General features: G+C 21.4%; 1 protein-coding gene across 1 annotated transcript; it reads right to left on the minus strand.

Annotated features, from left to right (window-relative positions):
- Nucleotides 1-1,036: 1,036 nt before the first annotated feature.
- Nucleotides 1,037-13,483, minus strand: PADL01_1136600 (guanylyl cyclase; the record flags this gene model as incomplete). The annotated part of the gene is made up of 1 exon (XM_028682842.1): nt 1,037-13,483. One exon carries the CDS (start codon nt 13,481-13,483, stop codon nt 1,037-1,039), a length of 12,447 nt encoding a protein of 4,148 aa, XP_028539080.1.
- Nucleotides 13,484-15,233: the final 1,750 nt, after the last annotated feature.

The raw sequence follows: 15,233 nt of genomic DNA on the forward strand, positions 1-15,233 counted from the left end.
TGCTGATATTCTTTCTTTGAATAAACGTTGAAAATGTTCTAATATAAAAGAAAAGAAAGCTCAGAATTTATATTAAAATAAAATAAATATTTAAATAAAATGTATATAATATATATTTTTTATATTCTTTTGAATAGATACATAAAACTAATTAAGTCTTATATATAAATATAAATGTATATTAAAAATTTATATATATAATAATATTTTAATATGTTTATATATAATTATTTTATTTTTTATGTACCAATTTCATTTTGATTTAAGGTAGCGAGTACATCTGCTAAATGTTTAACTTTTTTATTTTCAACCTTTTTATTCATTTCTCCTTAGGAGTTGTAACATTTCTTATTTTGAATTGATTCTTTTAATATTTTTTTTGAAATAAGTAAAATATTTCATTAACAAGAATTATAAATGTATAAAGATATATATATATATATATATATATATATATATATGTGTATTTTAAAAGAATGTTAGAAAAATATTTATGTGCATAAATATTTCATAAAATTTTAAACAAAAAAATAAATAAAATAATACGTATGTATTATATATATATTTATGGAGACATAATAGTAAAATGTATATAATATTTGTATGGGACAGCTATATATAATTATTTATTTATATTATATATATATATATAGAATAAATAAAATATTCAAAATTGTGTATATACCAAGAAAAAAAAAAGAAAAAAAAAAAAAAAAAAAAAAAAAAAGGGAAAAGAGCAAGTTATATATACTTTAAAAACATTTTATTTATAATCCACATATTTATATATTAATGTTAAAAAAAAAAAAAAAATAAATATATTATATATATGGATTATATATTTTAATTAAATCCAGAATAAAATAGAATGTGTTAATTAATAAAAAAAAATATATAAAGTATAATATAATAAAGTAGAAATTAACTATACTTTTAAATCACACAAAATTTAGCCATCTATGTGGGTAAATAAATTAAAAATAAAATATAATAATATATATATATATATATATATATATATATATATTTTGTGTTTTTAACAATTTGACTGGGGATCGTTCACATTTATATAGAATAAATCATTTTTTTTCTTCTTTTTTTTTTCATCATACGAATGAATATTCTTAGAAGAGATACTTGAGTGTTTTTTCTTGGCAAATATATTTTTGACTAAATAATTTTGTGTGCTAAATTTTTTATTAAGTAGATAGTTTTTATTTTGTAATAATTTCGAGTTGTTTGAGGATTCTACTTCTTTTTTATCTGTAATAATAAAACATTTGACATCTTTGTATATAACCCTAATTGTTGTATGTGGTTTAAAAATGAATCTATTTTTAAATTGTTGTAATAAGAAATTTTTAAGTGTTTCAGATACATTAATTTTTCCAGGTATACCATTACTTTCCATTAAATTTCCTGTTAATACATCAATACCCCAAAGATCATATCTTAATCTCCCTGAACCAATAACACCACCTACACATGAACCATAATGTAATCCAATTCTCATATTTAAATTTGGAATAAATAATTTTTCTCTTATTTCTTTAATAATTCTAATCATAGAGTAGGCCATTTCTAAAACACGTTCAGTACCATCAACTGGATCATAATCCTTATTATCTTCAGTAACAGGTTCACTAATAGCTACATAAGCATCCCCAATAGTACATAATTTATATAATCCATATTTTGTACTATCGTTATCAAATTTTGCAAATAACTTTTGTAACAATGTTAAAACTTCAGATGCATCCACACCATTTGCCCACGATGTAAATCCACAAATATCAGCAAAAAGAAATGTCAATCTATCATGTGTATATGCTAATTTTAATTTATCTTGTTGAAATTCTTCTAATACATGTTTGGGTAACATATCATTTAAAAGTTCTGTTGCTCGATTTTCTGTTTTCTTTGCACTTTCATTTGCATAAAAAGTTCGTCTATCTATTGATTCTTTACAATAGGTGGAAATTAAATTAAAAGCTACATACCAAGGTATTAATAACACAGTCGAATCAGTTGTTATTGTTTTTACAACACTAGTTGCTATAAATGTTAATGACATAGTAATAAATAACAAATCTACTAAGATACACGTTTGGAATAACATTCCTGTATTATGATGTAATATAACTAAATAAAAAAAAAATTCAATAGTATCATTTGTCATCCATATGGTATATGATGTTGTCTGATCTGTTTCTGATATAGCCCATAAATATGCTATTGAAAATACACAAGCAGCTGATATGAATAATAAATTTAAGAAGAATATCATCCATTTTATGTTTAATAAAGATGATACTTCAGGCCGTGTTCTATAATGAAATAAAAGCCATAACACAAATCCAAAAAATGTATATACTGATCGAACTGACCAATAAGCAAAATAGTTTATATGTAATGTTTGTGTTGCTCTTTTATGATCAACAAATACTATAGATACAGTACTAGATATTAAAGTCTGCATAACAAATGTAACTAAAAATATAATTAAGGCTTGTTCAATTGAATTGATATTAGATTTGTTACTATAAAAATGTGCTCTATATTTTGCTTCTAAATTTTTATCACTAAATTTTAAGAATATCCATTCACTATTTAAAGCAATTATTCTTTTAGATGATTTATCTTGTTCTCCTTTTTTATATGATTTATTATTTTCTTCTTTATTTATTTTTCCGATAAATGGGAAAATATTCAATATATAAGAAAATAAATAAAAAAAATTAAATGATTTTTTATTTGAATGTATCTTACTTAATTCTTCTTTTTCTATATCCTTTTTAATATTTGCATCTTTTCTTATATTTTTCAAATAATTTTTTTTTATATTACTCAACTTTCTATGATACATTACATGATATACATGATCATGATTATTACAATCATTTGGAGTACAATAATTTTCATTGCAATTTTCACACTTTTTTGAACACATTAATATGTTTTTGTAATCTTCTTCATTATGTTCAATTAGTTCTTTACTTACATCATATATATTATTATTTACATTTGTCTTATTATGATGATTATTTAATAATAAATCATCATCTTCTTCAACCATTTGTCCGTTAGGGTAATCATTATTAGGATTTATAATATTTCCTTCGTTTAAATGTCCATATTCATAGCCTCTCTTATTTGTATTTACACTTTTTATTTTTACTTTATTTTTGTATTCATTTGTTGGTTCATTTCTTATTACATTTTCATTCAAATAATATAATGAATCACTTATAGAAAGTTTATTCATTCCAATACGTAGATCTTTTATATCATCAAAATCTTTATGACTTTCAATATATGGATTAAAATTTGTTCCTGTATCATTATTAAGTCCATTATTTAAAAATGTCATATTATAAATATCTTTTTGTTTTAATTGATATCCCACAGCTGTTCCTATTTTGAGGTTTCTTAATTTTATAATTTCACAATAATGTGTATTCACATCTTTAATATATTCATTAGGTAAATCATTTAAAGATAAATCTTTAAGATTTACATAATAATTATTAGTATCTCCATCGATTGTATTAAATGTATTCATATTATTATTTATTATACCTTCATTTATATTACCATCATTATTTTGATTAATTTTATTTGAATAAAAACCAATAATATTTTGAGTCTTATCATAATTTAGATTATTACTTAAATCATCTTCATATAATTCTGATATAAAATGACCTTTTTGTTCTACATCGTCACGAACAAATGGATAATTTAAACCAATCACTGATGTCAATAGGTAGGTTGTCATGATACCTTTTCCTTTGATTTCTGTTTCTTTCTTTTCATATATTAATGTTTTATCATCTTTAACTAAATTATACGTAGCTTCAGATATATGTATATAATCAGGTTTACCTGTGGTTTTCATTCTTGAAGCTGTATTAACAGTATCACCAAAAAGGGCATATTGTGGTTTCTTTGAACCAACAACACCTGCAATAATTCGTCCTGAATGTATACCTACTTTGACTCGTATACTTGTTGGTTTGTTATTATCATTATTAGTATTATCATTTTCATTTTCCTCTTTATTGAATGAGTCATTTACATTATGTGTATCATCATTAGTATCATCAAATGAATCATTTTTCTTTAACATCATTTTGGAATTTTCATATTTAATATGACTACTTACATGAAGAATGGACAAAGCAAAATCTATAGAATCATGTGCATCTTCTTGACCTTTCATTTGGGTATACACATGTTGATTATTAGTATCATCTTCATCAAAAAAATCACCATCATCATCAGAAGTATTAATATTATTATTATTATTATTGTTGTTGTTGTTGTTATTTTTATTTTTTCTCCTTTTACTATTATAATTATCATTATTTATATTATCATTATTATTATTACTATATGTATTATTTTCCAACTCGTCTTCGTCCTTTTCTCTTTTTACCAAACCACAAGCTGCCAAATATGTTTCAAAAACTGTTTCAATTTTTGTACAATTAAATTGTTCAGTGCATTTATCAAAACATAAAAATAATCTGTCTAATACTTCCACTAGACGAGTAGGTTCAATACTGGCCACAATATTTTGAAAATCATATATATCACAAAAAATTATGGTGACAGTACTAATATCCTCTGCTTTTAATGAAATAGGGATACCTTCTTCATTTAATTCTGAATATATCATTTCGTCAACAACAAAAGGGGGTAACATTGTATTTAAAATTTCTCTTTGTTTTCTTCTTGATGATTCTACTGAATATTCCAATAAGAAATTTTTTCTTTGATTATACTCTAATCGATAACCGACAAAGCCAACAAAAACATCAACACCAATAAATAGGGGTATATAATGTGCTAACCCTTTTTTATCTAAAAAATGATCACCATTAAATCGTATAATGAATAAGCCTAAAAATATAATATTACATAAAACGGCATTCACAAAAGGTAATCTTAATATAACAAAAGTATATAATGGAAATAGAACTGCTTGAAATACTCCATCGATATGTGTTACGGAATAGCTAACCACATGGTAAGTTATTATTAATATAACGACAGCACTAATAATTTTATTAAAATTTTCTATAAATATATTAGGGAAAAATGTTGTAACAGTAGCAGCTAATAAAACTAATTCTAATAAAAGTGATAAGAATAATATAAATAAATCAGTAGATGCATCTGATGGCATATTCCATAATTGGCTCAAAGATGATTCTAATTTCCAAACATATAAAAAGAATACTCCTAATAATAAAAATATAAAACGATACCAAGGTGTAAATGTTTTATAAAATTTATTTTTTTTATGTATTTGAAATCCTGATTCTAATTGCATATCTTTAAATGCCAATGTAAATCTATTAATCAAATGACTGACTTTAACAATTTCTTTTTGGGTATTTTCATTTTTCTTTTTATTATTAATTGAACTATTTGAACTAGTATAGGAAAATTCCGAAAGTGAATCATTATCATAATATTCAGCTCTATTTTGAATTATATGATAATATTTTTTATTGACATCTAAAGCTTCAGGTATATTTTCCATACGTTCATTATTTTTAAAATATATATGTTCTTCATTTATTCTGAATCTTTTTCCAGGTGGTAATAAATCTACTAAAAATGTATTTTTCAATGGATTTAAACAGTTTTTCATATCAGCCATTATAGATTCATCTATTCTGGAATTAATTACTTTATAATCTTTTGTTACCTTAGAATTTGATGGTATATCATAAAACATATGACTATCGTTAAAACTATATGTTGTATCATTTTCTGTGAATTCGTTTTTATAATCCATTATATTACTATTAATTAAACTCCTATCATCACTTTTAAACCCATCTTTTTCATCATGGTGGCTGGATATTTTATTGTCATATGATTTATTATCAATATATTTTGCATCATTTATACATTCTCTTTTTCTTAAAGAAGTAATATTAGGATTGATTTCATAATCTTCTTCACTCTGTTTTATATAATCCGTTTCATTTTTATTTAACCTAATATTGTTTTGGTTCTTAATGGAGAGATTATTTTGATCAACTTGTTTATGATTAAATATATTATTATTATTATTGTATTGAGTATGGTTATCATTAAATTCGTTTTTCTTATGATCATTATTTTGAATATTATTATTATTATTATCATCATTATTTTTTATATTATTATTATTTTTAATTATTCTCTCATTTACATTCATGCTTGTAATTTTATTGTTTTTTTTTTTTTTTTTTTCATTCTTAAAGGAAACTAAATTTTCCTTCGCATGAACAACTTGCTCTGATAACACAACTTTTAATCCTTTATACTTTTGCTCTTCATCCATATGAATATTTGATTTACTATAAGAAGGATCCTTTTCAAATTTACAATTCTTTGACTTTAGCAAAGAATTAGAAAAAAAAGGTTCCTTCATAAATTGCTCATTGCATTTACTCTGATCCTGTACAGATTTAAAAGAATGATGATCCAAAGTATTTTGTCTTACCACATTCGTATCATATTTCTTACTATAATTTCTTTTAAATTTATATTTTAGTTTTTTTCCAAATTTTCTCAATTTTATAAATTTATTCTTACCAGACATGGAGAAAATGTATTTATTTTTATTATGTTTTTCTTGATATTGTTCAAATAACCAATGATTTACAACATTATATATATTTGGAAATAATATGGATTTTGTAAAATTAATAAACATATATGAAATAATACACGTACTAAACCATAATATTAATAGTACATATAAAGGAGCCCACAAAAATGTTTGTCTGAAAACTTCTCTTATATATTCATTTGATAAATATGCAAAACATATAAAAAGAATAGATGGGAAAAAAACAAATAAAAAGCAACCGAAACATGTTATAAGTATAGATGGAGACCATAAGGATCCTTCTAAAAATAATCGTAATATTGAAATCAATAGACATCCTATAAAACATATATTGCCAAATGTATTAATTGTAATAACTTCACCATTATTCAAATGAGAATTTTCTTTAAGTGCTGCATATGCAAAAAAGTATATAATCATTGAATAAAATATGGCTTCAAAAATCCATGGTAAGAATTTAAAACAATTCATATTATATTTTCTTCTACTTAAGGCATAAAATAATGGTATATTATATAAAATATCATAATTTAAATTATGTTGTAAAAACATATAATATATTATAGGTATAAAAACCCAAAATATACTAAAAAAGGTATATAATAATTCTGGATAAATTTTTACACAACTCCAAGAAGCATAAGCTTGATAAAAAAAAATTGGTAATATAAGAAGTATGTTTTTAAAAAAATTCCAATATAATATAATACTAATAGTATATAAATGTTTTGATCCATATATAAATAATAATTTCCTTAAATAACAAAATTTCTTTATACAATAATCTGAATATCCAGCAGATATAATACAATCTGATGTCATTATACTTACACCTATATTTGCTTCTTGTATCATTGCTATATCATTTGCACCATCTCCTATAGCTAATGTATTTGGAGTTGGATATAATCTATTTTTTATTAACTGTACTAAAAATGCTTTTTGTTTTGCTGTAATTCGACAAGCTATAACAACATCACATGTACAAGCCATATTTAAAAAGTGTGTTTGTAAATCCGTATAATTTAAGAAGGTTTGTAAATTTCGACCATTAACTAATAAACATAAATTTTCATATGGTTTCTTTTCTTCTTTCTCCAATTGAAATAATTCATATAATGCCATACCTTCTCTTTTTAATTTTTTCGTATTAGTATTTTCTAACATAGCATGAAATATTTTCGTATGTTTATTTAAAAATTTACATAAAAATGAAATATGTAATGAATATTCAACATTATCACCAGTTAACATCCATATTCGTATACCTGATTGATTTAATATATCAATTGTTTTTGGTACTTTTTCTTGTAAACCATTTTTTACACCTGTTATTCCTAAATATATTAAATCCTTTTCAAATTCCTCTGCAACCTTTTCTAATCTTTCTTGTTTATTATATATAGATGAACAAGCATCATTATACATTCTTTTATATCTAATTGTTTCTTCTTCACTTAAATACCTAAATGCAAAAATCATAGATCTTAATCCTTTCACCGAAAATTTACGTAATTGTTTTTCTAATCTTCGATAACGTTCTTTATATTTAATACTATCACCATTATTTGTATCATAACAATCTTCTTTGTCTTCATATGCATAGGAGTATTTTTCATTTTCCATTGCATCTAAATTATTATAATCATAATGATAATTATAATAATAATTACTATTATTATTACTATTATGGTTACTATTATTTTTATCATTTTTGTTTATGTTGTTGTTATTACTATCTAGGGTATATTCACCAAATAAAACCTTCGGTCTGTTATTCTTAAAATTTTTCAAACTGAGCGATTTACTTTTTTGGAATTCTTCTATATTAATATCATTAGTTTTTAATTCATTATATTCTTCCTGTTTTTGTTTATATTTCTGTACGTTTTTATTTCTTCTCTTTCTTGACATTTTTCTATCTAAAAATTTACTATATTTTAAATTTAGTAAGGATAAAATAGATGAATCCGAACCTTTTACATATAATATTGATCCATATTCCATTGAGTCAGGTTTTACAACAATAGACATTTTCCCTCTTCTATTTGTAAATTCATTAACACCTATAATGGACCATTTATTAAATGAACCATCAATCTCAATACACATGGTATTTTTATTTCTTAATACTAATCTATATCCTAAAAAACTTGAACTATATATAAGGCACTCTTCGTCTAATGAACTCGATTGATATTTTATAGCATCCAGATATATATGTGATTCAAAGTTGTTATTATTACTACTCATATGACTCATATGCATACTGTTATTATTATTATTAATATATTTATTATTACTATCTATATGTTTCATGTATTTATATTTTTCTAATTCATTATAAGAGAGTTCCATATTTTTATCTGCTATTCGTGATTCTGTTCTTTCTTCGAATCCTAAATCACTCTTTCCACTTGCAAATGATACAATTTCTGAATTTTTCTTTTTTTTTTTACTAAAAGAAGACTCTTCGTTGGGATATGTTTCTTCATCATATCTATTACTTATAAGATTATTTATAGGTATTAATTTTTCTTTTGATATTTGCTTAAAAGAAACAGCACTATGTCTTTTATTAAATGATCTGTTAATTTTTTCACTATTATTATTATTATTATTATTACTATTAAAATAATAATTCTTAAAATCATTACTTTTATCCTGGTTATTATAAATTATACTATTTGATTTAAAATCTTTTATCCTTGAGAATATATTTCTATTGTTACTTCCTTTCATATATAATAACCTTTTCCATCTGCTAGTTTCTTTTTTTTCAAGTCCTTTATATATATCTGATCCTTTATAAGTTACAGAACTTTTTTTTTTCTTTCGATAACTTTTATCAAGGAATATTTTTGATTTTATTTTATTTCTTAAATAACTATTTTTATTTTTCACGTTATTATTCCTATATGTATAATCGTGTAGGGTTCTTTGATTAGAAAATATTTTTCTATTATTGCTGCATGTTTGGCTTCTTTTCATTCTATATTTTTTATTATCCATATATTCATGCATGTCTCCACAATGACTTACATTATTAAAAAGTGTTTTTTCTCTTTTTCTTTTCGCGTCATCTTGGTTAGCGTGATAATCTGTGGATGATTCGAAAATCATATCATTTTTATTCTTCATATAATCATTAGAAAACTGTTTGTTATTATTATTATTGTTAAAATTATTGTTAAAATTATTATTGTTGTTGTTTATATTGTATCTGTCCATATTATTAGAAATTCCCTTGGAACTTCTAGAATTCGTATATGTTAAATGTTTATTTCTTATATAATCAAATTGTATAAATGGAGTAACAGCATGACATAAAGTCATACATTTAAAAAATTCATCAATGTAATATCCTCTCCAACTTTGAGAATTTAAATCATTATATATTTTTGTATCATTAAAATCACACCTTACTTTAACAGAACTGGAATTCATATTTAATCTAAAACTTTTGGGTCTGGGAGAATTTTGTTTCATCAAAAAATTTTGATAATTCCTATCAAAAAAATATTGATTCTTTATTGATTCTTGTGTATATCTATTATCTTCCCATTCACCATTTTGATTTTGTTCTATAATTTTAGTTTGTTTGTTTGTTTGTTTTTGTTTTTGTTTTTTGATTTCAAAATTTTCATCTTTTAAACTATTATAATAATTTTGTTCTGTATAATGAGAATAGGTTTTAGTACTATCCATATCATTATTTATATCTACATTATCATAATTTGAGGAGCTATAATCCATCAATTGTGATACGTTTTCATCTTCAGTTTCTGATGAACATGTAGATGATAAAGAAGAAGATAAAATAGACGAATTTTGAAAGGATTGATATTTATTATATGAATTCAAATTGATATAACTTGATTTTTTTACTTTACTATTCCATGAAGAGCTAGATTTGTATTTTAAATTATTTATTTTTTGATCATTATTATTATTTAATATATCCGATGTGTTGATTATAGAATTCTTTTTATTACTTTTCGAATTTGTATGATGATTTGCGTTATTATTTTTTATGTTTGCTTCATTCGCATTATTATATTGATCATAATATATATCATTGTTTGCATCATAGATATTGTTTTGTGTATTAAATGTATCATTCTGGTTATTATATATATTACTTTCACCATTTTGTTTAATATAATCATTATTAATATTATAATCATTGTTATTATTATTATTATTATTATTATTAATATTATTATTATTGTTGCTGTTATTTTCACTATCTCTGTTTCTGTTGTTACCATTGTTTTTATCAGATGTGTGTTCATAATTATCCCTAAGGTAATTATTTCCCCCGTCAGAAATTAATTCAGTGGGATCATCAAGTGTTAGATCATTTTTTGAACTCACATTATTTGAAAAATCCATAAGAAATGAAATTTTCTTTATAGATGCTTCAGAAGAAAACTTCTTCTTAAATATATTTTTATCATAAGAACTCAGTTTATTATCTTTATTAGATTTAGAGACATTATATATTTTTTTTTTATTTTTACATTTGGATCCATATGTTTTTCCTGCTATAGAACACATATTAAATGTCATATTATTGTTTGTTAATGTTCCTGTTTTATCTGTAAATATGAAATCTACATTTCCTAAATCTCCATGCATATTTGAATTTAAACATAATCCCCATCCATATTCATCATTATCATTTTCATTATATTTTTCACTATTGTAATGATTTATATTTAATTGTTTACTTCTTCTAAAAACTCTTTTAGATACATCTTCTGAGATGTTTGTTTTTTTTTTTTGAAAAAAGGGGAAAATTTTTTGGACAAGATTTTTTTTTTTTCTTCGATTTATGTCATTACTATTTATTAATATTCCTTTTTGATTAGATTTACTTCGACTATTTAATGATATATGTTTATTGTTATATATATCTTCTTTTGTAGTTCTTTTAGTTATATATCCATTGGTTCTATAATTATGATTACTAAAATCACTTTGGAAATTATTCTCATTTTTATTATCATAATTATTATTATTTATTGAATGAACCTCAGTTTGTTCCTCACTTTTTTGTAGGTAATCATTCTGTATGTATTTATTATTTGATGCATCTTCAGACACACAAACATTTTTGGAATTATTTACATTTGGATATTCTTCTTGACAAATATTATCATTATTATTATTATCAACTAACATTTGGGAATCCCCATTATAGTTTGTTGGCTGAAAATTGTTTATGAAAGATTTTGAAAATGTAGTTTGTTTATTTTTATCTGAACGTATACTACCCACTACAGAACTTTTATTATAAACATTATTAGACTTTGATTTAGAATTAATTCTACTTTTAATACTATAAAAGTATCCTTTTAGTGATTTTAATTTATCAAAGGTACCTAAAAAACTTTTTCTAAAATCAGATACTCTTTCAGTATTTGTAGAGGAATATCTATTGTTAGTAAAATTTTTACTACGATTATTTAAAAAATAAGTATATTTTTTAAAAAAGGTACGAGATTTATCCATTTTAAAATCACCTAATTCATTATCCATATCATCAATAACAGATGGTTCTGATGTTTCATCATTTTCGAATGTACTTATATGATTATCATTTTCAATTAGAATACTTTGCAATATAGAAATCAAATCTACTGATATTAATATACTAATAGGTATAATATTAGAATATAATAATGTGTATTTAACTATAGATTCACATATATTATCTTTAACAGTAATTAAAAAAAAGTGAGAACCATTTCTAAATTTATCGTCTTCAGTCCATTTGAACAAAACAGATATAAATACACATATAAATGTAAATATTAAACCGATAATAGTATAAGAATTTAATTCTTTATTTACATATCCTAATTTGTGTTTATTATTAGATATATTTTTCATAATTTTTGTATCATTACCTGTATATAATATAACACCAAATATATATTCTGTATTTTTAATATGAGAACCTTTAAATATAACATTATTAATAGATAAAGAAGTAGCACGAGGATGTGCATCTAATTTTAAAGAACCATTAAATGATTCCATATTACTATTAGGTTTTTCACAAACTATTCTTCCTCTAATATTACTTATTCCATAAATAGAATTTTCATTTCTTGTTTCATTTACACAATATTTTTTATTTAAATTAGTTTCTCCATTAAGTAATGAACTTTCAATATATACAACTCCTTCTGAATTATTACAACTTAATAAAAGAATATCTGCAGGAACTTGTTCATTTTCTATTAATCTAATTATACTACCAACTGATAAATCCATCCATCGTACAGCTTTTAATTGTGAATTTGGTCCATCTAACATATGACATAATCTATTATTTATTTGATAATCTATTTTAGATCTTCTAGAATCTTCATATATATTTTTTATAATAGACACACATATAAAAAACAAAAGCAAGAAAAAAGAAGAATGTTTGGAATAATACATATAATTACTCAAATTTTGATATTGTGGGATGAATTCTAATAAAGAAATTAATAAAAACCATATATTTGGTAATCTCAAAAATTGTTCATATAATCCTTTAAATATAAATGAATATTTCCCATAATTTTTTGATGATATTTTATTTGAAGGGAAACTAATTAATTCATCAGTTTCTGTTGGATTTATTTGAATTTTTCGAAAATCCCATAAAGGTTGATTATTGGTATCTTTATATAATTTTTTTTTTTTTTCCATCCATGCTGCTTCAGCAGTTGTAAAATCATTATTATTATTTTCATTTAATTTTTTCATATTATTACCAAATATTTTTCCTGAATATTTTACTTTATATCGTACATTAGATTCGTTGTAATTCTTTTTACTATCTGACATTTTCTTTTTTTTTTTAGACCTTAATTGATAGATAAAGAAACCATAATTAAAAACAAACACAAAAAAGCTACACACATATATATTTACTAATACATATTATTCATATGTCTATACAAATATGCAATTTTTTCCCTTATAGCATAACATAAAAGCATAAAACTTTTATAAGGGAAATATTAACAAAAGAAAAAAAAAATAAAATAAAATAAAATAAAATAAAATAAAATAAAATAAAAATAATAAATAAATAAAAATAATAAATAAATAAAAATAATAAATAAATAAAGAATAATATAAAAATATAAAATTATTATGAAAAGTACAAATATGTAAATATACCAAACTATACAAAAGCACAAATAACCAAAAATTAGTACATTTACAATTATATAAAAGTATATTTATATATTTTGTCTGCATATAAAGTCAGTATATTCAAAAGAATAATTATAAAATTTTAAGAGGATCAAAATGAAATAGGTATATATAAATATATGAAAATATAAAAATATATATATATGAATGTATTTTTATTAAAACAATTAAAGAAATCATTCTTACATATATATTTATGGCACTTTAAAAAATTGGAAACAAATAAATAAATAAATATATATATTTTATATATATATATAATTTATATGAATTTTTACTAAAAAATATATATTACCTACTATAAATATAAATTTTTATATTATTTGTTTAATATTTTTATAAGTCTATTCGGAAATTATATGTTAATAAAATACTTGTATAAATATGTGTATATTTCTAATTTTTTATCTTGGGAAAATATTTAAAAAAAAAAAAGAAATATATATATATATATATATATAATGAAGCATATCACTTCTTTTAAAATGTATATTTATATATATGTATAATATAAAATAGAATTATTTTGGACATACTAAAAATAAAAATATAATAAATAAAAGGTATTATATTAAAAAATATATATAATATCAAAATACAAAAATGATAAATATATAATAATATATATATTTTTTTTTATTATGCATGTATAAAATTTATTACTTTCCTTTTTTTTGTAAGATATATATTATATGTATATTTTTAAATCAGACACTCTAATATATTAAAAATTATATTTCCCCATTAATTATTTTATTTCAAAAAAAAAAAAAAAAAAAAAAAAAAATGATAAATGTTTTAATAATATCTTAAGTTAATATAAAAATTTTTAATTATTTTTAATGGGAATATAATATTAATATTATAATATACAACTATAAAATTTAGGTGTACTGTGTAAAAGATATGTATATTATATATATATTATTAATTTATTCATAATATACACATATAATCTAAATTTTATGTAATAATTTAAAACTTGTAAAAAAAAAAATAATATCTGTAAAAAATGATTTACAATAAATAGTACAAAACATTTAAAGAACGAATAAATAAAATGAAAGAATTAATGTGCATATATTATTTCTTTTTTTTAAATCTTATAAATTTATCAACTTTTATACTGTACAATATATAGTATGTTTCCATAAGGATATAAATACTTTTCCAATTTTAGAAAAGGAATAATATTTTATTTAATTATAATATAAAAGATTATTATAAAAAGAGAGATTTCGTTATTTCTTATATATTTGAAAAATTATATCATTTTTTAAAATATTGAATAAATAAAAAGAATCATACATTATACATTTTTAAGGTTTATTATTCATTCCAACTATTAGGTAAGAATATCAATAAGTATATAATG

The sequence above is a fragment of the Plasmodium sp. gorilla clade G2 genome (assembly GCF_900097015.1).
Source record: "Plasmodium sp. gorilla clade G2 genome assembly, chromosome: 11".
NCBI lineage: Eukaryota > Apicomplexa > Aconoidasida > Haemosporida > Plasmodiidae > Plasmodium > Plasmodium adleri (nom. inval.).